Source organism: Pongo pygmaeus, chromosome 16 (assembly GCF_028885625.2).
Source record: "Pongo pygmaeus isolate AG05252 chromosome 16, NHGRI_mPonPyg2-v2.0_pri, whole genome shotgun sequence".
In the NCBI taxonomy this organism is placed as follows: domain Eukaryota; kingdom Metazoa; phylum Chordata; class Mammalia; order Primates; family Hominidae; genus Pongo; species Pongo pygmaeus.
The window spans coordinates 89,946,886-89,971,171 of NC_072389.2; the positions used below are offsets into that span (position 1 = coordinate 89,946,886).

Consider the following 24,286-nt stretch of genomic DNA (forward strand, 5'->3'; position numbering starts at 1 on the left):
CATAACTTTTTTTTTTTTTTTTTTTTTTTTTTTGGAGATAGGATCTCACTCTGTTGCTCAGTCTGGAGTGCAGTGGCATGAACATATGTAGCTCACTTCAGCCTCCAACTCCCTGGGCTCAAGTGATTCTCCCACCTCAGCTTCCCAAGCAGCTGTAACTATAAGCATAACTTGTATGCACCAGGAAACAAAAAATTTATGTGACTCGTTTTAGTGCGATATTTGCTTTATTGTTGAGGTCTAGAATCAAACCCACAATATCTCCGAGGTATGCCTGTAATATATAGCTGCTGCTGCCGATAGTGGGAAGACAGTCCTAAGCCCCATGATCACAATACAGTGTAATGAATGCTTTTATACGTTCTGTATAGGATGCAATAGGAATAAAGAGGAAGGGCTTGGGGCCGGGCGTGGTGGCTCACGTCTGTAATCCCAGTACTTTGGGAGGCCGAGGTGGGCGGATCACTTGCGGCCAGGAGTTCGAGACCAGCCTGGCAAACGTGGCGAAACCTAATCTCTACTAAAAATACAAAAAATTAGCTGGGTATGGTGGTGCGCGCCTGTAGTCCCAGCTACTCGGGAGGCTGAGGCAGAAGAATCGCTTGAACCCAGGAGGCGGAGGTTGCAGTGAGCCGAGATTGCACCACCGCACTCCAGCCTGGCGACAGAGCCAGACTCCCTCTCAATAAAAAAAAAAAAAAAAAAAAAAGGAAGGGCCTACACCCCTATTTTGTTTTAAACACTGTGGAAGAACAGCAGCTTTTGCAATGATTTCTGGGAGAAAGGAGTGTAAGGTTGAACTCCAGAAGGGAGACCAGCTTGCATCTGCTGGGCGGTCACCTCAGGCATTAAAACAGACACCTCCAAAAAAACCCTTACAAGGAACAGGAAATGTTTCAGGTGTTTCAGCAATTTTAGGTATTCTGAAAGTTTTTCAATCTTTCTGGAAGTGAAGCTACCCATTGCAACACCTGTTCAGGTGTCAGATTTCTGCAACCAGAGCCAAAATTAAGTGTCCCCCAGATACCCATCACTGGCACACCATCCAGGCTCCAGTCAAGGGGCAGGGAAGCAAGAGCTGGTGGTCGCTGGGGACAGTGACTTCCAAAGGTGTGGCCTCCCCCCATCAGGGCACCTGGTGCCCCTTCCTAGCTCTGCCTCCACCTCTGCCTTTAGGACCCCAACCAGCTGATTCGTGCCAGTGCCCTCCGTGTCCTCTCTAGCATCCGTGTGCCCATCATAGTGCCCATCATGATGCTAGCTATCAAGGAAGCCGCCTCGGACATGTCACCCTATGTGCGGAAAACAGCTGCCCACGCCATCCCTAAACTCTACAGGTATGCCCCAGCCCTGTCCCACGCTCCCCAGGAGGCTGGTTCCTAAGTTCCCAACCCACCCCTGGCCTTTCCTAAGTCTTGCCTGCTGCTTTTCAGAGGGTTTGAGGAGGGTAGTTTGGGGTACTGACAGAGATGGAGGAGAACAATAATGTTGGGGTGCAGGAGGTGAGCATGGCTTGGACAGATATTGGGAAGGCTGGGGCTGAGAGTGGCAAATTCCCCTCACCGATTTCTCCCTCAGTTTGGACTCTGACCAGAAGGATCAGCTGATAGAAGTCATTGAGAAGCTTCTGGCTGACAAGACCACGGTGCGTGTATAGGAGCGCTCCGGGAGGGGTGGTGACCGGCAGCCGGCCTTCCACCCTTCGCGTTCACACTCTCGTCTTTGTTTTTTCCCCAGCTGGTGGCGGGCAGCGTGGTGATGGCCTTCGAGGAAGTCTGCCCGGAGCGCATCGACCTGATTCACAAAAACTACCGGAAACTCTGTAACCTGCTGATCGACGTGGAGGAGTGGGGCCAGGTGGTCATCATCAGCATGCTCACCCGCTACGCCCGCACGCAGTTCCTGAGCCCCACCCAGAACGTGAGTGGGCCCAGCCCAGGCAGAGCGGGCGGAAGTGTGTCCCGGGGAGGCGCCCACAGACCCGTCGGTCTCCCCGTCCAGGAATCCCTGCTAGAGGAGAACGCGGAAAAAGCCTTCTACGGCTCAGAGGAGGACGAGGCCAAGGGCGCGGGGTCTGAGGAGACGGCCGCCGCGGCCCTCCCCGCCCGAAAGCCCTATGTCATGGATCCCGACCACCGGCTGCTGCTGCGCAACACCAAACCCCTGCTGCAGAGCCGCAGCGCCGCGGTGGTCATGGCGGTGGCGCAGCTCTACTTCCACCTGGCGCCCAAGGCGGAGGTGGGCGTCATCGCCAAGGCGCTAGTGCGCCTGCTGCGCAGCCACAGGTGCGCCCCGCCCCCGCCCCTCCCCCTCCCTTCCCCCTCCCCCCCTCCCCTCCCCCCTCCCCTCCCCCTCCCCCTCCCCCTCCCCCTCGCCTCACGCCCCGCCCCCTCCCTCGCCTCACGCCCCGCCCCCTCCCTCGCCTCACGCCCCGCCCCCTCCCTCGCCTCACGCCCCGCCCCCTTCCTCGCCTCACGCCCCGCCCCACGGGCTTCCAGGCTCCGCCCCTTCACGCTCACCAGCCGCTTCCACCTCTGCCCACCCGCTCCACACTGACCGTAGTCCTGCCCTCCGCACTGGTCCTCTCCCCGCAACGACTTGCCCCACCTTTTCTCCTCGTCCGCTGACCCTTGCCCCAACCGAGGGGCCCGGGGTGCTCTGACTCGTCCTCTCCGCAGTGAGGTGCAGTACGTTGTGCTCCAGAACGTGGCCACCATGTCCATCAAGCGCCGGGTGAGCCTGCGACCGCGGCCTGTCCTCGCTGTCCGAGGGCCGCTTCTGCAGGCACTGGAGGCGTCGTCGGGGCTGGGACCGGGGCCGGGGAAAGGAAAGATGGAGGAATACCCTGGCTGTGTAGAGGATAGGGCAGGGGAGGCTCCTAATATAGATAGGGAGCAGGGCCTGGATCCTGAGGGGCCGCTGAGGGGATGTCCAGTGGAAAAAGAGCTGGTCAGATCTGAAATGGACGAGGGAAGACTTGAGGAGTGGAGGGCAGTGGTGAGGAGGGAAGGATCCTGGGCGCTGGGTCAGGATAGGAGGGGTGTCTCTGGGCAGTGAGGCAGGCCTGGGGCTTCGGTGGAGCTCCCTGGCTGCCTCTCTTGTGCCAGGGTATGTTTGAGCCCTACCTGAAGAGCTTCTACATCAGGTCTACCGACCCCACCCAGATCAAGATCCTGAAGGTGAGTGAGGGACAGAAGTGCATGTGCCTCCCAGCCCTCCCCACCCCATGTACCTACTCAAATAACTCACAGTGGCCCCCCTGGTGCCTGCCTATTTCTGGGGCTGAGCCCAGGAGCCCATGATTGCCCCAGCTGGAGCTGTTTGTTCAGGGAGCTGGGCTAAGGAGGGTCAGGGGGAGAAGGGGGAGAAGGGAACTGCTCTTTGCCTAGTACCTGGTATACACCTGCTACTCCTCATAACTGAAGTAACCTGATATCACCTCATAATAATCCCAGGATGTGTACATTATATTCCTTTTATAAAAATATAGACTCTGGCTGGGCACAGTGGCTCACGCCTAGTCCCAGCACTTTGGGAGGCCGAGACAGGCAGATCGCCTGAGGTCAGGAGTTCAAGACCAGCCTGGCCAACATGGCAAAACCTTGTCTCAACTAAAAATACAAAAATTAGCCAGGCGTGGTGGCAGGTGCCTGTAATCCCAGCTACTCGAGAGGCTGAGGCTGGAGAATCGCCTGAACCTGGGAGACAGAGGTTGCAGTGAGCTGAGATTGTGCCATTGCACTCCAGCCTGGGTGACAAGAGCGAAACTCCATCTCAAAAGAAAAAAAAAAAAAAAGACTCTGGGGGGTAACTGCCCCAGGTCACATAATTCTGCTGACTCCAAGGTTCACACTTTTCTCTCCCACCCACAGTGTTATGGCCCCCACACACCTGCCCCCTCAGGCTCTCCTGCAAACATTCACGGACAAGGAAAGTGGCGGGAGCCCATACCTCCATTTGATTCCTGCTCTGCTGCCTCATTATTGAGTGATTTCCTTCAGCAACTGTTAATCCTCCTAACCCTTGTGAACATCCACTATGTTCTAGGGGTACATGATAGAGCAAACTAATCAGGGACCCTGCCTTTGTGGAGCTTACAGATGTGGGGAGGAGGAGACATTAAGCAGTTAATCACAAGGCAAATGTAAAAGTCCATTTACAAAATATGGGAGAAAGTGTGGAGAGCTATAAGGGCATAAAATAGGGAGACCTCATCTAGTCTGGTGCCAGGGAAGTTTTCCTGGAGGATATGAAACTTGAGCTGAAGCCTGAGAGATGAACATGAATTATGCGGGGACAGAAATGGGAAGAACTGCTCCACGCAGAGGAAACAGCATCTGCGAAGACCCTGGGTTAGGAAGTGGAGTGGGATTGGGGCCTGGAAGACAAGGGGGACAGTGATGGGAGATGGGAGGTAGACAGCAAGCAGATCATTCAGGGACTTACAGACCATGGTGAATATGATGGTCTCCATCCTGAAAGCAATAGGAAGCTTTACGTTTTCAATGCAGTGGGGAGGTGACATTGTCATACTGTAAGCATACTGTGTAGGGAATCCACTTAAGAGGCAAACTGGTCCTCTTACTTTTTAGACAAGTTTCATAACCTGTCAATTCCCTCATCAGTCTGAGGATGATGCAGGGCTGTCATGAGGATTGTTTTCTGGTCTGTGAAGTGTATTTGGAATGAAAGCACAGAAAGCCCACTGGCCACCCCACCCATTTTCTGCCTCTCCACCCCTCCCTGCAGCTGGAAGTGCTGACCAACCTGGCTAATGAGACCAACATTCCTACTGTCCTACGGGAATTCCAGGTACAGGCCAGCTCCCAGCCAGAAGGGCCTGGGAGAGGGGCCCATCAGATCCTTGTGCCCTGGTGGGTCAAACCTCCTCTTATGAGCCCAAGGCTGGAGAAACTATTATCTTACATTCCCATTCCAATGTGTTTGGCTGGCTTTGGGCCAAGGAATCACTGGATTGGGGGTGGAGTTGTTGCCCCCTTTCCCAGGTCTTAGTCACCGGCATGATAAGCCATAAAATGAAGGGTCACAGCCTTCTTGAAGGTCACCCTCAAGCCTGCAGAGTCACTGAGAGATTGCTTTGTTATATCCCACAGACCTATATTCGCAGCATGGACAAGGACTTCGTGGCAGCCACAATCCAGGCCATTGGACGCTGTGCAACTAACATCGGCCGAGTCCGTGACACCTGCCTCAATGGCCTGGTGCAGCTGCTGTCCAACCGTGATGGTCAGTGTTTCCCTGAGTGTCTAACCGTGATGATCAGAGGGTGTCTGCCTGCAGGTCTGACTCTGCTGGCCAGTGGATATCCACCAGTCTGCCTAGACACAATGTGTATCCATTGGTCTGTCTGTCTTGATCAGGGCCCAAGTGTTCCTACACCTCTGAGGGCTGCTAGAGAACTGAAGGGGGTTGAGAGAAAGAGCCAAGGGCCTGGGGCATTGCAGGTGTGTGTCTGTCCACCTGAGTGTGGCCATCTGACTGTCTTGGGGTCCACACACTCATTTTTGTTCCGTAGAGCTTGTGGTTGCAGAGTCAGTGGTCGTCATTAAGAAATTGCTACAGATGCAGCCAGCACAACATGGAGAGATCATCAAACACTTGGCAAAGCTTACAGACAACATCCAGGTGAGGGAGAAGCCATATTTTCACTCCCCACTTCAAGGTCCTCCCCATGATTTCAAGACTGTATAATTAAATATGCTAGCCTTATCAAAAGTAACTTCCAAACCTTAGGTCTTCAGGTGGAAGGAGGAGAGACACTGGACCATGTGACCCTGACCTTGTTACCCCTGATTTGCTTTCCCTTTGGAGACCCTCAGTGAGCACCATGGACTTTACTACTACTCTTGCTTTCTCTCTAAAGCTCTAGCCAACCATGGTTGAGTGACAAATCTTGTGTTTTACTATTGCACTGCTAAGCTGAAACATCTAAACAAGGCATTCCCAAAGATTCTGGAGAGTAACATGGAAATAAAGCACTGGGGGTACAATGAATCCAGAAAGTCAATCTTTTACATCATGACTGACTTAGGGTCTTGAAAGCTCTATGCTAATGAAGCCCTAGGGAAGAGGGGAAATGCTGTCCAGGAAATGTCTACCTTTTAACCTCTCTCTCTCCCACCACCCCCAACTCCCATTTCCAGAGAACCCATAATACAATAGGCCAGCACAGATGAGGAGTGCTGTTTCCCTGGAAGTTCACAATCCTACCCCCCCACTTTCCCATATTTACCCATCTTCACTCCTCTCCCACAACTACAGGTGCCCATGGCCCGAGCCAGCATCCTGTGGCTCATCGGAGAGTACTGTGAGCATGTCCCCAGGATTGCACCTGATGTCTTAAGAAAAATGGCCAAGTCATTCACAGCAGAGGAGGATATTGTCAAGCTGCAGGTCATCAACCTGGCAGCCAAGCTCTACCTGACCAACTCTAAACAGGTAAAGATTAAGAGAAGACCCCCCAGATACTCTGGTCCCCAGAAACTCCCTAGACAGTATTCTTTTGGCCCTCCCTAGGCAGGGCTGAACTCTAGCTCCTATTTTGGAAAAGAAGAATCAGGGAAGGTGGCTGGTCTGCGCACATAACCAATGCTACCCCAGTGCCCACAGCTATTCTGGGGACTCAAAGACCTTGTAGTGCTGGTGGTCACTGTTGAAGAGACTCTTCTATGAAGCTGTGACCTCCAGTCTGCTAGTACAAGAGTCCTGTCTGCCACCTTGGAACGCTGGGGCTGTGAAGAACCACAGTTGATTGGAATAAGGGAAGGGCCCAACAGTGGCAGGTATTGATGGGAGAACATGCATCCCAGATGTGGTCTGTGCTTCTTCCCAAAGCTTGACAATGCTTGGCCAGTCTGTGCCAAAGATAAGGGGGTGAGTCTCTGCTTGGGCTTGGGTGGTGCTGGTGGCCACTGTCATTCCCAAGGTGAAAGGTTATAAGAGATACATAGCCAAGGATGAGGCTCAACTAAGTTGTAGTATCAGGGTGTTCAGAGCCTCCTAGCTGTCTGGCATCTCCTGAGATGCTTCCAGGAGATTCTCCTAAAATGAAGCATAATGTGCTGAGCTTTTCAAGGTGTCAGGGACATCAAACACCATGACAATTTCCACACTCTCCCACTCAGTTAAGCAGGACGGGGATTGGCAAACTACTGCCCATAGGCTGAATTTGGCCTATTCCTGTTTTTGTAGTAAAGTTTTGTTGGAACACAGCCCTGCTCATTCATTTACAAATTACCTATGGCTGCTTTTGTGCTACAACAGCAGGGTTAACTAGTTGCAACAGACTGTATTGCCCACAAAGCCTAGAACAGTTATTCTCTGGCCCTTTTATAAAAAGACTCTGCCAATCCTTGAAGCAAAACCTCTGGCTAGGTGGCTGGGGTCTACAGATTTATAGCAGGGATATCCCCTGGAGACTGTAGCATCCCTGCCATGTCCACTGTGCATGGGAGTCTTTGGATGGTGGCACTTGTCTTTTTCAGTGGCTTCTTTGATCCATTGTGGCCAGAGTGAGCCCCAGAGGCTCAAGCTGAGGTAGGCAGGGCCACCAAGTGCTGGGACTCTAATCAGGAGTCAGAAAGGACAGCAGCTACATGTGGAGGCAACTGAATCTGTATAATTAAATATGCTAGCCTTATCAAAAGTAACTTCCAAACCTTAGGTCTTCAGGTGGAAGGAGGAGAGACACTGGACCCTGTGACCCTGACCTTGTTATCAGTGTTGTGGGCAAAGCAGATTGGGGAGAGAGAGCACCATGGGGAAGCATTCAATCGTTGAACAAATATTTGTGTACTTCCTTTGTTCGGGTGGGAGGAAGGAGCAAGTGGGAGGAATGTTTGAAAAGATGACGCAGCCTGGGTGGGGAGCCACCCAGGTAGGTGGGAGTCTGACATGCTCAGCACTGAGCCAGAGTCCTAAACCCCAGGATGGTGAGGTTGGCATGTTTTCATAAGCCTGGGCCTGTCCACATGGCATTTCCCCAAGTTGTCACTGTGAGCTACATGTGCATTTGTTCATTTATTTAACATATACGTAGGTGGGAGTCTGACATGCTCAGCACTGAGCCAGAGTCCTAAACCCCAGGATGGTGAAGTTGGCATGTTTTCTTAAGCCTGGGCCTGTCCGCATGGCATTTCCCCAAGTTGTTACTGTGAGCTACATGTGCATTTGTTCATTTATTTAACATATAGGCCTACTATTTGCCTGGTACTGTGCTGCGTTCTGGGGATATGACAATGAGTGAGACACATTTACAGGTCTCCAGATACTCACAGCCAAGTAGGAGAAACAGGACAAAAATAAACATTTTAAACACAGCAGTAAAAGCTGTCATCAGGGTTGGCACAGCGAGCTGTGGGTATATACAGCTGAACCCTCCCCTAGGAAGGACCCCTGTCAGGGAACCCAGAGTAGGCTGTTCAGGCAAATGGACACTCACCTCCAGGGCGCCCTTCACCTGAAAGTGAGTTTTTGCAGGCCCCTTAGAATGGTTATTTGATTCAATAAAGATTTTGGTCCTCCCTTTCTTTCTCCTTTCTTCCCAGCCTCTTCTGGGAGTGGTAAAGAAGGGGGAGTCCTTGGTGTACTAGGAGGGAGGTGGTTTGGATGCGCACATGACCATGCTTGCAGAACAGTAGTGAATCTTCCCATCCTGGGACCATGGGTGGCAATCTGCCCAGCTAAAAGGCCACAGTAATCTCAGTCATTCTCTCCAATTTGGACATGGCCCCACTGCATGCCAGATCCTGGCCCAGGATGAGGCCAAGGAAATGACCAAGATGAGGCCTCTGCCCTGCTATTGATCAGCAGATAATCAGATTCTAGACCAGAGGCCACAAAGGCATAACACGCAGGCTTAAGCAGGTGGCGGGGGATGGGGGGGTTGGTAGTCAAAGTGGCTATTACATCCACCTGGATATAGAACCCGGGGAAACTGCCTAGCAGGTTAGTTTGCTTTTATATGTCAGGTGAGATGTGTGGCAGGAGGGTCTGCCAGGGGCACAGTGGGATCTACAACCCTCCCATGTGACTGCCTTTACAGTGAATGGAAGATTCTGACAAATTTTGCAGAATTGCTTTTAAAAACGTAAACTTTTTTTAATATTCTAAAGGTAATCCATGCTTATCATAGAACATTTGGAAAACTCAGAAAATTATAAGTTTAAACTATTAATAAGTCCACCACTTAGAAGACCACCATTAATTTTATATTTCCTTATTTTTTATTCCTATATATAGTCATTCAGAAGTTGTACATTTGTCTATTGTCCAATATTTTAAACTTTTCTGCTTCTTTTCAATGCTTTCATATTTAATACTTTTTTTTCTCATTCACATTTCAATTAAAATTTTCACTTAGAATTTTCTCCAGGCTGGGTTCAGTGGCTCACACCTGTAATCCCAGCACTTTGGGAGCCCAAGGTGGGTGGGTCATTTGAGGTCATGAATTCAAGACCAGCCTGACCAACATGGCAAAACTCTGTCTCTACTAAAAGTACAAAAAAATTAGCTGGGTGTGGTGGTGCGCTGAAATCTCAGCTACTTGGGAGGTTGAGGCAAGAGAATTGCTTGAACCCAGGAGGTGGAGGTTACAGTGAGCTGAGATGGCACCACCACACTCCAGCCTGGGCCACAGAGCAAGATCCATCTCAAAAATAAATAAAAATTAAAAAGAATTTTCTCCAAATTTTTTTCTACTTTCACATTTTTAAATCAATTGTATTAGTTTTCTGCTACATAATAAATGACTATAAATTTGGTGGCTTCAAACAACACACGTTTATTTTCTCAGTGTCTATGGGTCGAGAATTCAGGTATGGCTTAGTTGGATCTTATGCAAGGCTACAACTGAGGTGTCAGCCAAGGCTGAGTTTTTATCTGGAGGCTGTACTGGGGAAAGGGCCACTTCCAAGTCACATGGTGCCAAACTTCCTTGCAGCTGTAGGATTGTGGCCCTGGCTTCTTGCTGGCTGTCAGTTGGGGACTGCCCTTGCCTTCTAGAGGCCGTCCTTAGCTCATTGCCATATGGGCCTCCCAACACGGATGCTTAATTTCTCCAAAGCCACAAAGGAGAAAGTCTCTAGAGCCAGTCTGCTAGCAAGACCGTCTTCTTTTTATGTTTTAATTTTTATGGGTACATAGTAGGTGTATGTATTTATGAGGTACGTGAGATATTTTGATACAGGCATACAATGCATAACAATCACATCAGGGAATGGGGTATCCATCCTTTCAAGCATTTATCTTTTCTTTGTGTTACAAACAAATTACACTCTCTTAGTTATTTTTAAATGTATAATAAATTATTGTTGACTGTAGTCACCCTGTTGTGCTGTCAAATACTAGATCTTATGCATTCTATCTAACTATAATTTTGTACCCATTAACCATCCCCACTTCCCCCCACCCACTACCCTTCTCAGCCTTTGGTAACCATTATTCTACTCTCCAACTCCATGAGCTCAATTTTTTTAATTTTTAGCCCTCACAAATAAGTGAGAACATGTGAAGTTTGTTTTTCTGTGCTTGGCTTATTTCACTTAATGACCTCTAGTTCTATCCATGTTGTTGCAAATGACAGGATCTCATTCTTTTTTATTCTTTTTTTATAGTACTGCATTGTGCATATGTACCATATTTTCTTTATCTAGTTGTCTGTTGATAGACACTTAAGTTGCTTTCAAATCTTGGCTATGGTGAACAGTGCTGCAATACACGTAGGAGTGCAGATATAACTTCAATATGTTGATTTCCTTACTTTTGGCTATATACATAGCATTGGGATTGCTGGATCATATGGTAGCACTATTTTTAGTTTTTTTTGTTTGTTTGTTTGAGGTGGAGTCTTGCACTGTCGCCCAGGCTGTAGTGCAATGGCACGACCTCAGCTCACTGCAACCTCCGCCTCCCAGGTTCAAACGATTCTCCTGCCTCAGCCTCCCAAGTAGCTGGGATTACAGGCGCCCGCCACCACGTCTGGCTAATTTTCATATTTTTAGTAGAGATGGGGTTTCACCATGTTGGCCAGGCTGGTCTCGAACTCCTGGCCGCAAGTGATCCGCCTGACTCGGCCTCCCAAAGTGCTGGGATTATAGGCGTGAGCCACTGCACCTGGCCTATTTGTAGTAGTTTTTTTTTTTTTTTTTGGAGACGGTGTTTCACTCTTTTTTCCCAGGCTGGAGTGCAATGACGTGATCTCGGCTCACTGCAACCTCTGCCTCCTGGGTGCAAGTGATTCTTCTTCTGCCTCAGCCTCCCAAGTAGCTGGGATTACAGGTGCCTGCCACCACGCCCGGCTAATTTTTTGTATTTTTAGTAGAGACAGGGTTTCACCATGTTGGCCAGGATGGTCTTGATCTCTTGACCTCGTGATCCGCCCACCTTGGCCTCCCAAAGTGCTGGGATTACAGGCGTGAGCCACAGTGCCCAGCCTATTTTTAGTTTTTTAAGGAACCTCCAAACTGTTCTCCATAGACATTCCCGCTAACAGTGTACAAGGGTTGCCTTTTCTCCATGTTCTTGTCAGCATTTGTTATTGCCTATCTTTTGGATATAAGCCTACTTGGGGTGAGATGATATATCATTTTTTTTTGTATTGTTTTGTTTTGTTTTTTGAGACAGAGTCTTGCTCTGTCACCCAGGCTGGAGTGTGCAGTGGTGCGATCTTGGCTCACTGCAACCTCTGCCTCTGTGGTTCAAGTGATTCTCCTGCCTCAGCCTCCTGAGTAGCTGCGACTACAGGCGTGCGCCACCACGCCCTGTTAATTTCTGTATTTTTAGTAAAGATGGGGTTTCGCCATGTTGGTCAGGCTGGTCTCAACTCCTGATTACAGGTGATCTGCCTGCCTCAGCCTCCCAAAGTACTGGGATTACAGGCATGAGCCACTGTGCCTGGCCTTTCATTGTAGTTTTGATTTGCATTTCTCTGATGCTCAATGATGTTGATCACCTTTTCATATATGTGTTTGCTGTCTGTATGTCTTCTTTTGAGAAATGTCTATTCAGATCTTTTGCCCATTTTTAAATTGGATTATTGAAATTTTTTTCCTATTGAGTTATTTGGTCTCCTTACATATTCTGGTTATTAATCCCTTGTCAGATGGGTAGTTTGCAAATTTTTTTCTCCTATTTTGTGGCTTGTCTCTTTGTTGATTCCTTTGCTGTGCAGAACCTTTGTAACTTGATGTGATCCCATTTGTCTACTTTTGCTTTGGTTGCCCGTGCTTGTGGGGTATTACTCAAGAAATCTTTGCCCAGTACAATGTCCTGGAGAATTTCTCTAATGTTTTCTTTTAGTAGTTTCATAGTTTGAAGTGTTAGATTTAAGTTTTTAATCCATTATGATTTGATTTTTGCATATGGTGAGAGATAGGGGTCTGGTTTTATTGTTCTGCATGTGGATATCCTGTTTTCCCAGCACCGTTCATTGAAGAGACTCTCCTTTCCCTAATGTATGTTCTTGATACCTTTGCCAAAAATGAATTCACAGCCAGGCGTGGTGGCTCATGCCTGTAATCCTAACATCTTGGGAGGCCGAGGCTGGTGGATCACCTGAAGTCAGGAGTTCAAGACCAGCCTGGCCAACATGGCGAAACCCATGTTGGGTTACAGCGAGCCAAGATCGTGCCATTGCACTCCAGCCTGGGGGACAAGAGCAAGACTTCATCTTCGTCCCCCCCCCCAAAAAAAGTAAATGCTACTGACTTTTTTTTTTTTTTTTTTTGGAGACGGAGTTTTGCTCTTGTTGCCCAGGCTGGAGTGCAATGGCTTTTTTTTTTTGAGATGGAGTTCTCACTCTGTTGCCCAGGCTCTGGACTGCAGTGATGCGATCTCCGCTCACCACAACCTCTGCCTCCCGGGTTCAAGCAATTCTCCTGCCTCAGCCTCCCGGGTAGCTGGGATTACAGGCATGCGCCACCATGCCCAGCTAATTTTGTATTTTTAGTAGAGACAGGGTTTCTCCATGTTGGTCAGACTGGTCTCGAACTCCTGACCTCAGGTATTCTGCCTGCCTCGGCCTCCCAAAGTGCTTGCTAGGATTACAGGTGTGAGCCACTGTGCCTGGCCAATGCTACTGATTTTGTTTGTTTGTTTGTTTGTTTTTTGAGACGGAGTCTCGCTCTGTTGCCAGGCTGGAGTGCAGTGGCGCCATCTTGGCTCACTGCAACCTTCACCTCCCAGGTTCAAGCGATTCTCCTGCCTCAGCCTCCTGAGTAGCTGGAACTACAGGTGTGCATCACCACATCCAGCTAATTTTTGTATTTTTAGTAGAGACAGGATTTCACCATGTTGGCCACGATGGTCTCAATCTCTTGATCTCACGATCCGCCTGCCTCGGCCTCCCAAAGTGCTGGGATTACAGGCATCAGCCACCACACCCAGCCAATGATTTTTATGTGGATTTTGTATCCTGCGACTTTACTGAATTTGTTTATTAGTTCTAATAGTTTTTTAGTGGAATCCTTAGATTTTTTAAATATAAGATCATATCATCTGCAAACAAGGATAATTTGAATTCTTTTCCAATTTGGATACCTTTATTTCTTTCTCCTGTCTGATTGCTCTAGTTAGAACTTCCAATACAGAGTCTTTTTAATAAAACATAATCATAGGATCATATATAGTCATATACCACCTTTGCCATATCCTGTTGGTTAGAAGCAAGTCTCAGGTTTTGCCCATACCCAAGGTGAGGGATTGCACAAAGGCATGAACACCAGGAGGCAGCTACTGGTGGGGAACACCTTAGAATCTGTCTGCCACATCCATGTAGAGCTTAAACTTACTCATGTGTAATGTGTGAATTGAGGATATATTTCAATTTTTTTTAATAGCCAGTTTTCTAAGCATGATTAGCAGGCAGCTGCAAGGTAGCATGTACGTTGGCATAGGTTATGGAAAGGGAGTCAGTGTTTCCCGCTTAAAATTCCTCCCTGACAACTGCAGCCTGTTGGTGAGGGGGAGCCTTGTTCTGTTCTTGGCATACTGGAGTGTATCTCAGAGGCCTTCTTGAACAGACTGTAATTCCTGCACATCCTGGCTAGATGAGGTGAGGGTCTTGGTGGTGCACACAGGATGCCACAATCCACAAGGAATGGCCCCTTGGGGTGGAGAAGGGTAATGAATGATTATAGGCAAATCCTGCAGTGTTGAGGTGGTGGGCCAGCCCCTTCTTGCGTTGGTTGTTAACATGCAGTTAAGGCTGTGGACAGATGGATCCAAATATCAAACAGTTCTTTCTAGAACTAGGCAAGGACTTGAAGGACGGAGTCTGTGATCAGCCAGCTGGGAAATCTGTGGAGGAAGACATTGTCCAAACCAAAACAGGCATCAGCAGCCTCTTGATAATCGACCATGTTGGTAAGGGCATCCACTAGCCCTGGCCATTTAGATGGTGTCTGGCCAAGAGAGGGGCAGGTTGGTGATGAAATCTGTTGTGACGGCATCTTATTTTCATATTTTTAAGTCTATTCTATTAGGGGTGCATGGGATTGGGATTGCTTATCTGTGACTATAACAGTATCGGAGGTGCTGCTTTGCTGGAAGGGACTGAGCTGAAGAGGGCCTGTGGGCCAGATTGGAGGTAGGAATGTGGAATCACAGTGGCCCTCTAGAGTGGTGTGGGGCAATTCTGCCAAAGCAGCTGCTCCGACTCTGGGTCAGCATCTGAGGGGCTTTGCCCCTTATGGACATCTGCTTGATGTCCCTGCCAGATTAGCTGGGTTAACCATGTCCAAGGCTACATGTAACAGTATGTCACCATAAACCTCAAGAACAACAGAGTCAGTTCCAGGCTCCCTCCTGCCGGCCCCTGATGCCCTTGGGCATTCTGGTTGTTGACTACTTAGTGGTTTTGATCTTGGTCACAAGCGATGGAAACATGGAGACCTGGGCCACGGCAGGCTCCTTATGTCAGCAGGTAGGCAGTGAAGGGAAGCAGATGGGGTGCAGCTCCAGCAGATGCAGGCCTAGGTGCAGTACTGATGGGCTCCTTGGCCTGGGAAAAGCCCCTTAATGATCCTGCTTCTTTTCTGTAAAATGGGGGCAATAATGCCTACCTCTCAGAAGGCTTGGGGAGATTAGATGAGCTAGTGTGGAGCACCCAGCACAGAGTTGGTGCCAGAAGGCACTTGATAAGTGATGGCTGCTACCACTGTTGCCATGTTAAGGCAGGTTAGATTAGGCCAAGATCATGGCAGAAATGGAGAGATTTTAGGTCTGCAGCTGTAGCTTCCCTGACTGTAGACTGTGAACCCTACATGACCTTGGCAAATGCATGGGCAGCTGCAGTTTGCCCTGATGTCATTAGAAGCTTCCAGGGAAGGATAAAGACCTCTGAGACCCCTGGGCTGCTCAGAATCTACTAAGTGGGTGGATAGGGCATGAGGGTGGCCCCTGCCAAAGGGACCCCTGTTTATCCGCCCTGTCTTTTTGTTGTCTAATTCCCCCTTGGTGGTGGAGCCTGGAAACTGTGAGGTCCAGCAGAGCATTCCAGACTTCCACATACCCTGCTGCCCTAGAGTAAAGAGGCTGGACAGGCCTGGAGTGGTAGGGACTACAAACCTAGGGAAGAATGGAGTCCAGAGCCAGGAGTGGGGAAGGTCCAAAAGGAAAACCTCTTTTGTTGGCCCAAGGCAGTTGTCAAAGTTGGGATCATCAGGAGGCATGGCCAGAGAGATGAGAGAAAATTCTGAGCCCAGAACAAGGGCAGGTGGGGAGGGACAGCTGGGTGGAAGCAGCTGGTCCTAAGCAGGAAGAGGAGATGTTCTGCCTGCAAGTGTCGGCTTAAAGAATCTGTTTCTGAGCCTCCTGTGTCCCCACCCCCCCATCAGCTGACCCACCTCTTCCTGTTCCTCCAGACCAAGCTGCTGACCCAGTATGTGCTGAGTCTGGCCAAATATGACCAGAACTATGATATTCGCGACCGGGCGCGCTTCACCCGGCAGCTCATCGTCCCTTCCGAGCAGGGTGGGGCCCTCAGCCGCCATGCCAAGAAGCTCTTCCTGGCACCCAAACCAGCTCCAGTCTTGGAGTCATCCTTCAAAGGTGGGAGCTGAAATCAAGGGTAACCTTCCTAGGGAAATGGAAAGGAACTGGCCAGAGTCTCTGTCCCAGACCTTCCTGAGGCCCCTAGCCAGGCACCAGGCTTCTGTGGGCAGTCCTGCTCCCTGGTTCACTCCTTTTGTCCCTCCTGTGGCACCAGAAATTACTCTTTCACCTGCCCACAACCACTGCCAGCATCATCTCAGCTGAGGGTCTGCCTTCCTGGCCAGGATGGACTCCTGCCTCCTTTCCTCTCAGGCTCCCTTTTCCATCTCCCTCCCTGAACAGACACTAGGCTTTGGAATACATACCAAGATCTTAAATACCAAGGACCCAGGAAGGCAGAAAGCAAAACAACACACAAAGGAGAGGTGTATATTTTTATAAAGGTCCTGAGAAAGCAGTTGCCTGCATCCTGTGAGCTTAGTCACTACAGTCAGTCCAAATCCCAGGCCCCAGGGCTTCAGCCTTGCCTCTGTTTCTGGGCTTGGCCCTTAAGGCCTCTTTTCCCAAGACAATGGCCCTGAGATGGGCCTGGGAGGGAAGGGTCCTCCCGCTGCTTCTCCGGACCCCAGGAGTGGAAGCCAGGAACCTACACAGAAGGGAGCCTCCTTCACAAAGCTCAGTTCTTCTGGGTATCTTTTCGTTCTTTTTCTCTTGCCAGGACCTCATGAATGGGGAGATTCTGAGGGTGGGCACAGCTTTGAAATTCTCCCAGGAAGAAGGCAACAGTCCCTTTCTCCCTGACACCATCCTCACTCACATGCCTGTGCTGCCCTCCTCCAGCGGTGCCTCACCTCTGACCCAGACTTCCACACACTCATGCTCTGACTGTTCATCCCTCCCTGCTGAGTCCAGAGCCTGACTAGACGTGCTTCCTGAGCAGACAGGCCGGCAGCATCTGTGGGCCCAGAGTCTCCTCCTGCCCACCTCTGTAGGCTGCCTTTCCCTGGCCCTCAGTCCCTGCTCTGGCCTGGCCCGACAGCCTTTTCTTCCAGCATGTGGGCCTAAAGGTGCAGTCAGAGTGGAAGAGCCATTAGCGCACACATCCATCTCCTTCCCCTACCCACCTGGGAAGTCCCGACCAGAATCACAACCCAGCCCCACCTGGGAAACAGCTCCCAGAGCTTTCCCTCACTGCTGCTACCTGCCTGACCTCTAAACCTATCCCTAGACCGGGACCACTTCCAGCTGGGTTCACTGTCCCACCTGCTCAATGCCAAGGCCACAGGCTACCAGGAGCTCCCAGACTGGCCGGAGGAAGCCCCAGACCCATCTGTGCGCAACGTGGAGGTCAGCGAGGTGGAGGGTTGAAGAGAGAGTGTGTGTGTGTGTGTGTGTGTGTGTGTGTGTGTGCGCGTGTGTGTGTGTGTTGGTGGGGGCAGACAGTAGGGAGCCCTGGCAGTTCCGGCCCAGCCCTCCTAACACCCTCCCCCACACACACAGGAAGAAGATCTCTCCCTTATTGAGACTCACGTGGGCCTGTTGGGCGAATACACTGAGGTCCCACCTTCGTGTGCCGTGTGCTCTCTCCCCTGCCCTGTCTGTGTCCCTCTGTTCCCCTGTGTGCTGTGCTCCTGGGCCTTCCCATACTCTGTTTCCACCTTGGTTTGGCAGTGCCCCTCTGTGAGCAGCATTCCCTCCCCTCCATGGACAGTGCCCCTTTCTTCCTCCTCTGTTATTCCCTTTGTGGGACAGACCAGGTAGGGTCTCACGAAGAGGTGGAATAAAGGGTAAGGGATTGTGCCTGCCTTCCTTCTCCCCAACCATGATGAAATGACCCTGCACCCTACCCCCATCTCCAGGTACCTGAATGGACCAAGTGCTCAAATCGGGAGAAGAGAAAGGAGAAGGAAAAACCCTTCTACTCGGACTCTGAGGGGGAGTCAGGCCCCACGGAGTCCGCAGACAGTGGTGAGCAGATGGCAGAGCTGGGGTCCTCTGTGCTCCGCCCATGCATCTGTGTGACTGACTATATGAGGGGTGTATGTATATGGTTGTTTGTCTAGGGGTGTGCACCTGCTTGTGAATTGTTTGTGCACCTGAGGGATTCATGTTCCAGGTGTGTGTGCTTGTGCAGGTTTCTATCCATGGAGTCCACCTGTGTTTCTGTCAGTTCCAGCTGGCATGTAGGGCTGGGGGCAGGTCAGAGAGGTTTGAGGGTTCAGTACTGAATGTGAAGGTGGAACCCAGGTGTATGCTCCAGACCCAAGGAGGCCTACGTATGAGGGAGGAGGCCTCATATTGTTCCTCCACAGACCCTGAGTCTGAGAGTGAATCGGACAGTAAGAGCAGCAGCGAGAGCGGCTCTGGGGAGTCCAGCAGTGAGTCCGACAATGAAGACCAGGATGAGGATGAGGAGAAAGGGAGAGGCAGTGAGAGGTGAGAAGGGAGCTAGCCAGATGGCTGGTGGGGTTCAGGGGGCTTTCCTGGAACGAAGGGCTAGCATTGAGCTTTAACCAGTCTCCTAAGAGCCCCTGAGCCCCTCGTGAGCCGGCTGGGGCTGTCAGCTCACGTGATGACTACTTTGGCTGGCTGCAGGAGATCTCTGAGGCCTCATGGGCTGGTGTGGAGAAGCAACCAGGGTCCTGGAGCCTGAGTTGGCACAAGCTGGCTTCAAGCTCTCACGGGGTCCCTGCTATAGGACCTCAGGTGTGAACCCTTCTGGCTCAGGCTCCCCACACCACTCCAGCTTTTCAGCATTTCTCCTGCTTCTGTGAAGCAAGGAGGGAATGTCCAGGCCAGGCCTGAGCCCACCTTTCCCACTCCTTCAGTGAACAGAGTGAGGAGGATGATAAGAGGAAGACAAAGAAGAAGGTGCCAGAGGGAAAAGGAGAAGCGTCATCCTCTGATGAGGGCAGCGATTCCAGCAGTAGCTCATCAGAGTCCGAGATGACATCGGAGTCCGAGGAGGAGCAGTTGGAACCTGCCTCTTGGAGGAGGAAAACAGTGAGAGCCTTGGGGCAGAGTCAGGGTGTGCTCATGGGCCAGGGCCCTCCCCAACTTCCAGGCCAGGCCCAGACATCTATCTCCCTACCATCCAGAACAGAACATGACATCTTCTACCCAACCCAGAACATGCCAAGGTGCTCCCCTTCCCCACACCCACATCCCATTTTTCTCTTTCAGCCTCCCAGCAGCAAAAGTGCCCCTGCAACCAAGGAGATCTCCCTGCTTGATCTAGAGGACTGTGAGTTTGGGTGGTGAAAGTCACAGGGGAAAGGAGGCCTGGGGAGCATGAATTAGAACGCCCCATAGGGACTCTGGATAGGGTTCCTCAGGTCTTGTGGGAGCAGGGGAGCAGACAGAACATATCTTCAGGCCTGAGAGGGCAGCAGGGCTGACCTCCCCAGGTCTGGGGTTGAGGTCTAGGGATGGGTATTTTGTGAGAGCCTCCAGGCAGCCATGTGCCCCCGCTGTCCATGGTGCTGAAATGCGTGCTCCTTGATCCCTAGGCTCCCTGCTCAACCCAAGCCACCTCCACTTTGCCTCCTCATAGTCTTATCTACTCCCACAGTCACCCCTCCCAGTGTCCAGCCTGTGTCTCCCCCAGCAATTGTGTCTACCAGTCTGGCTGCTGACCTGGAGGGCCTGACACTCACAGACTCCACCCTGGTACCGTCGGTGAGTGGGATGGAGGAGGGGACCGGGCTGGGGCAGGGACACATCCCTGTGCTGCATCCTATGGTGTGGATGTGTGTGGGGGGTGGGTGTGATGGAGGATGTGATAGCTTTGAGTCCTAGCTGCTGGATGGCCCTAGGGGACAATGCTGGGACACGCTCTCTCCATCTTGCTCAGTTCTGTCCTTCCTTACCCCTCCACTCTAGCTTCTGAGTCCAGTGTCGGGTATTGGGCGGCAGGAGCTGCTGCACCGGGTAGCTGGCGAGGGGCTGGCTGTGGACTACACCTTCAGCCGCCAACCTTTCTCCGGGGACCCCCACATGGTGTCTGTGCACATCCACTTCTCCAACAGCTCTGATACCCCCATCAAGGGCCTGCATGTGGGCACTCCCAAACTGCCTGCTGGCATCAGCATCCAAGAATTTCCCGAAATTGGTGCGAAGGGCTTTGGAAGGGGTGGAGGAGGAGGCTCCTGGGCAGAGTCAGTCTTTCTGTGGTTGCTGATACCCTCCTTGTGCCAGGCCAGGGGCCAAGCTGTAGGGGCACAGAGATAGCATCTAACATGATCAACACTCTGGTGGACAAGACAGATTATGAAATAAGCAAGTTCACATCAGGGCGGGAGGTGCTTGCAGCAGCAGATTTGGGCCTTGGTTGTTTCAGGACTAACTTAAATGTGGTGAGGGTGAGTGGGGGAAAGGGTGCTTAGAGTTCAGGAGGAAACCAGGAATAGTCTCCAGGAGCCAAGAAAGCCAAGATTCTATAGAGGGCTGGTCAGCTGTGACAGTGGAAGGTAGAGTAGGGCTAGGCTGGGTTCTAGACCTATCAGGTGATGGTGGCCCTCCGTCTCCCCTTCACTGCCTTATACCACTTCAGAGTCCCTGGCACCTGGAGAATCTGCCACTGCTGTAATGGGCATTAATTTCTGTGACTCAACCCAGGCAGCCAACTTCCAGCTGTGGTATGTGCCCAACTCGAGGTGGGGGTGAGAGGATGGGCTGGAAAGGGACAGGGTAACAATGAACTGGAAATGGAGGTGGTGCTTAGTGGGGATACATCATGATTGGGTGGGACTGGAAGCCATCTCAGGCCCTCATTCCTGACCTCACTCTCTCACTGCCTCCAAGCTATGCCTCTACACAGGGTGGGAGATGAGGGGAGAGATGATGGCCTTAATTCTTCTCCCTCTGTTTCCTCCCACCCTTCCCAGCACCCAGACCCGACAGTTCTACGTCTCCATTCAGCCACCTGTTGGGGAGCTGATGGCCCCTGTGTTTATGAGTGAAAATGAGTTTAAGAAGGAACAGGGTGAGTGCTCCCTGGGAGTGGGCAGAGAGGGAAGTATAGAAACTGACTCCAGAATGTCCAGCTTGGATGGTAGGGACAATGGTGGTGTCTTTCATCTAGACCAGGGGTCAGCAGACTTTTTCTGTAATGGGCCAAAGATAAATGTTTTAGGCTTAGAGAATCATGTGGTCTCTGTTGCAGTTACAACACGACTGTGGCTGTTGAAACATAGAAACATCCACAGACAGTATGTAAATGAATGAGTATGGCTGTGTTCCAAGAAATTTCCATTTATATTTATAGATACTGAAGTTTAAATTTCATGTAATTTTCATGTGTCATGAAATATTAATCTTTTGATTGCTCCCCCAACACTTAAAAAATATTAAAAACATTGTGGGCCATATAGGTGGTGGGCTGGATTTGGTCTGGAGGCTGTAATTTGCAAAACCTCTGGCCTAGAAGAAAGAAGAGTGGCTTGGGCGAGGGAGGAGGGAAGACCATGGTTAGTTCTGGATAAGCTGATTTTGAAATGCATTTGGGAAATTCAGGAGGAGCTATTTAGTATGCAACTGAAAATATGGGTCTATGCCCAGGAAACACTTGGAAGCTGGAGTCACGAGCACAGAGGTGGTAATGGAAGCTGTGAATATGAATGAGATCACTCTGGGAGGTGGGAGAAAATAGGAAGGCCAAGGACAGAACCTTGGGGGAAAACCTGAATTCTGCAGAAGAAAGAGGAGGGGAGGGATAAGAGAAGGAGCACAGGGAGAGGTGGGAGGAGAACCAGGAGAGACAACAAGGCAGAAGGTGTCTGCAAACCACAGTTACCTAAGACCTTCAGAGTCAGCATATAAAAGGCTACTGCCAACCTGAGGGAGAGAGGGTCATTGCTAAAGGAGGGACAGAGGCCAATTGCAGTGCACTGAGGGAGACCACGGCTCAAGTAAATGGAGTCCTCTTTGGAGGACTTTAGCCATGAATGAGGGAGACAGGGCATTGGCACGATGAAAGATCTCGCTTCTGGAAAGGATTTTTTGGAGACGGGGACACTTGAACATGAACAGATTGAAGGAACAAAGACAAGAAAATGTTATTAATCAGGAATGAAGGGGATGGAAGAAACAGGAGAGGGATGTCAGTTTCTAAAAGGAGGTAAAGAATGGGGGAAGCAGTGGAGGGAGGAAAGAGGCTGAAGAGAAGACTGCTGGTGTGCAGGAGAGCAGATGGAGGAGCTCCCATGGGGGGCCTAGATCATGTGAGTGGAGAGAAGTCAGCCCTGCAGAATGAGGAGTTCTGGGGGTGCTGTGAAGGTTTGGGGGCTTCAGGAGCCCTGGCTAGATCTGGAGCTGCTACTGCAGAGGTGCAATTAAAAATGTACCTGTGAATGCTGCATGTGACTACTGGATCCTGGCTGAGAGATCACAGCAGCCACCTGTGATCTTTTTGCGAGGGCTTAGCCTCCAGGAGCTGAGTGGGAGTTGAATGTGGGTTGGAGGGCCCCCCGGGAAAGATCAAAGGGTGTGAGGTTCAGGATGGGCGAACCTCTTAAGAACTGACTGGCCACTCTCAAGGGGCTGGTAGCCCAGATGTCTGATGGAGGAAGCGCCAAATCAGTCTTTGGTAACAACATGGATAACGGCCTGGGTGGGAGGGGTAGAGAGGCTGACAAAGGCTTCCTGAGGGAGGGCCCAGTCTGAGAGGGAAGTACCCTCTCCTCAAGACTGATGATTTAAATTCTGACCTGCCCTTTGCATGATACCTTCCCAGCGTGGGAGAACTTGTTGCTCAGTAAGCAGACCCAGGTGCTGGCCTCTGTACCCACCACGGCCTCTGCCCTCATCACGACCTCTACCCCCAGGAAAGCTGATGGGCATGAATGAGATCACAGAGAAACTCATGCTGCCAGACACCTGTCGGAATGACCACATTGTGGTGCAGAAAGTGACTGCCACTGCCAACCTGGGTCGTGTTCCTTGTGGGACATCCGATGAGTACAGGTACTAGGCCACCAGTAGAGGGAAAATGATGAGCACAGGGGCCCTGGTTTGAAGGAGGAGCCCCAGGCGCTGATCCCCTTCCAAACACAGTCACCCTTAGCAGCTCTTCCCCACCCCTTCTACTCCCACCTCAGGTTTGCAGGGAGGACACTGACCGGTGGAAGCCTCGTTCTGCTGACCCTGGATGCCCGGCCAGCTGGAGCTGCCCAGCTGACTGTCAACAGCGAGAAAATGGTGATTGGCACCATGCTGGTAAAGGATGTGATACAGGCTCTGACCCAGTGACTTCCAAATGCTGTGACCTCTTTGGCTCCCATCTATACCTCCCCATGACATCTGGGCTGTCAGTCCCTCTCATCTTTCTCTCTCTCTCATCCTCCTCCTCATGCCAGATAGCATTCAGGGTGTCCTCTCTCCCTCTGGAGGACCAAGCCCTCCCCTAATGCCCTCCCCATGCATTCCTTAGTGATCTCTGCAGAGGGAGATGGCAGCCACTCCCTTCAGTCCTCCCAGATTTCTGTAGCTATTTATGTAGCAGGCTCAATAAAATGTCTTCTCTCTAGCTACTGGCTCACCTTTCCTTCTAGGGGTTTGTCAGGAACAACTCTCGTTGAATCCCCAAGGTAACCATCTCTGGGTCAGGATGCCTAGGAGTCTGTAGGCATCTCTGTGAAAGAGACATCTGGGCTGGGATGGGAAGGCAGAACTGGAAGAGCACCTTGGTCCTTTTTATAGCCTCTGCAAAAACAAGTCCTCTTCAATGGCTGGCAGACCCCCTTAGTGCTTCTTATGGTCCCTTGGGAAGGAAGGACTCATAACACAGGGACTTCCCCAAACACAGGTGCTCAGTTCAACATATGTCAACTACCCCAGTTAGTGGGCCTGGAGGCCCCACCTGACTGGGGTACTGACACACTGGTCATCTTAGTGGAAGAATAGGAGATGTATAACTGTGCTTCTCAAACCACTTTGTGGCAAGTCACCTGGGGATCCCATCACACGCAGATTCTATTAGTAGGTCTAGGGTGGGGTCTGAAATTCTGCATTTTTTTTTTTTAAGTGAAAGCAGCCGGGCGTGGTGGCTCACACCTGTAATCCCAGCACTTTGGGAGGCTGAGGTGGGCCAATCACGAGGTCAAGACCAACCTGGCCAACATGGTGAAATCCCATCTCTACTAAAGATACAAAAAATTAGCTGGGCATGGTGGTGCGCACCTGTAATCTCAGCTACTTGGGAGGCTGAGGCAGGAGAATCACTTGAACCCAGGAGGCAGAGGTTGCAATGAGCTGAGATCGTGCCATTACACTCTAG

General features: G+C 50.9%; 1 protein-coding gene across 5 annotated transcripts in view; it reads left to right on the forward strand.

The window, feature by feature from the left end:
- The window catches only part of AP3B2 (adaptor related protein complex 3 subunit beta 2), a 50,521-nt gene extending 26,985 nt beyond the window's left edge, over positions 1-23,536 (forward strand). For 3 of the 5 annotated variants that reach the window (XM_054451307.2, XM_054451309.2, XM_054451310.2), the window contains exons 5-26: positions 1,177-1,337; positions 1,579-1,645; positions 1,738-1,920; positions 2,002-2,285; positions 2,679-2,733; positions 3,108-3,179; positions 4,750-4,812; positions 5,115-5,247; positions 5,537-5,646; positions 6,283-6,459; positions 15,882-16,068; positions 17,240-17,358; positions 17,871-17,979; positions 18,324-18,447; positions 18,840-19,014; positions 19,195-19,255; positions 19,583-19,689; positions 19,894-20,122; positions 20,564-20,648; positions 20,898-20,995; positions 22,836-22,974; positions 23,109-23,536. In XM_054451307.2, the coding sequence (XP_054307282.1) occupies positions 1,177-1,337; positions 1,579-1,645; positions 1,738-1,920; positions 2,002-2,285; positions 2,679-2,733; positions 3,108-3,179; positions 4,750-4,812; positions 5,115-5,247; positions 5,537-5,646; positions 6,283-6,459; positions 15,882-16,068; positions 17,240-17,358; positions 17,871-17,979; positions 18,324-18,447; positions 18,840-19,014; positions 19,195-19,255; positions 19,583-19,689; positions 19,894-20,122; positions 20,564-20,648; positions 20,898-20,995; positions 22,836-22,974; positions 23,109-23,259 (2,889 nt within the window). In that variant the 3' untranslated portion in view covers positions 23,260-23,536. Of the gene's footprint in view, positions 1-1,176; positions 1,338-1,578; positions 1,646-1,737; positions 1,921-2,001; positions 2,286-2,678; positions 2,734-3,107; positions 3,180-4,749; positions 4,813-5,114; positions 5,248-5,536; positions 5,647-6,282; positions 6,460-15,881; positions 16,069-17,239; positions 17,359-17,511; positions 17,569-17,870; positions 17,980-18,323; positions 18,448-18,839; positions 19,015-19,194; positions 19,256-19,582; positions 19,690-19,893; positions 20,123-20,563; positions 20,649-20,897; positions 20,996-22,835; positions 22,975-23,108 lie in introns of all 5 variants that reach the window. The other 2 variants (XM_054451313.2, XM_054451308.2) reach the window with 2 other exon arrangements.
- Positions 23,537-24,286: the final 750 nt, after the last annotated feature.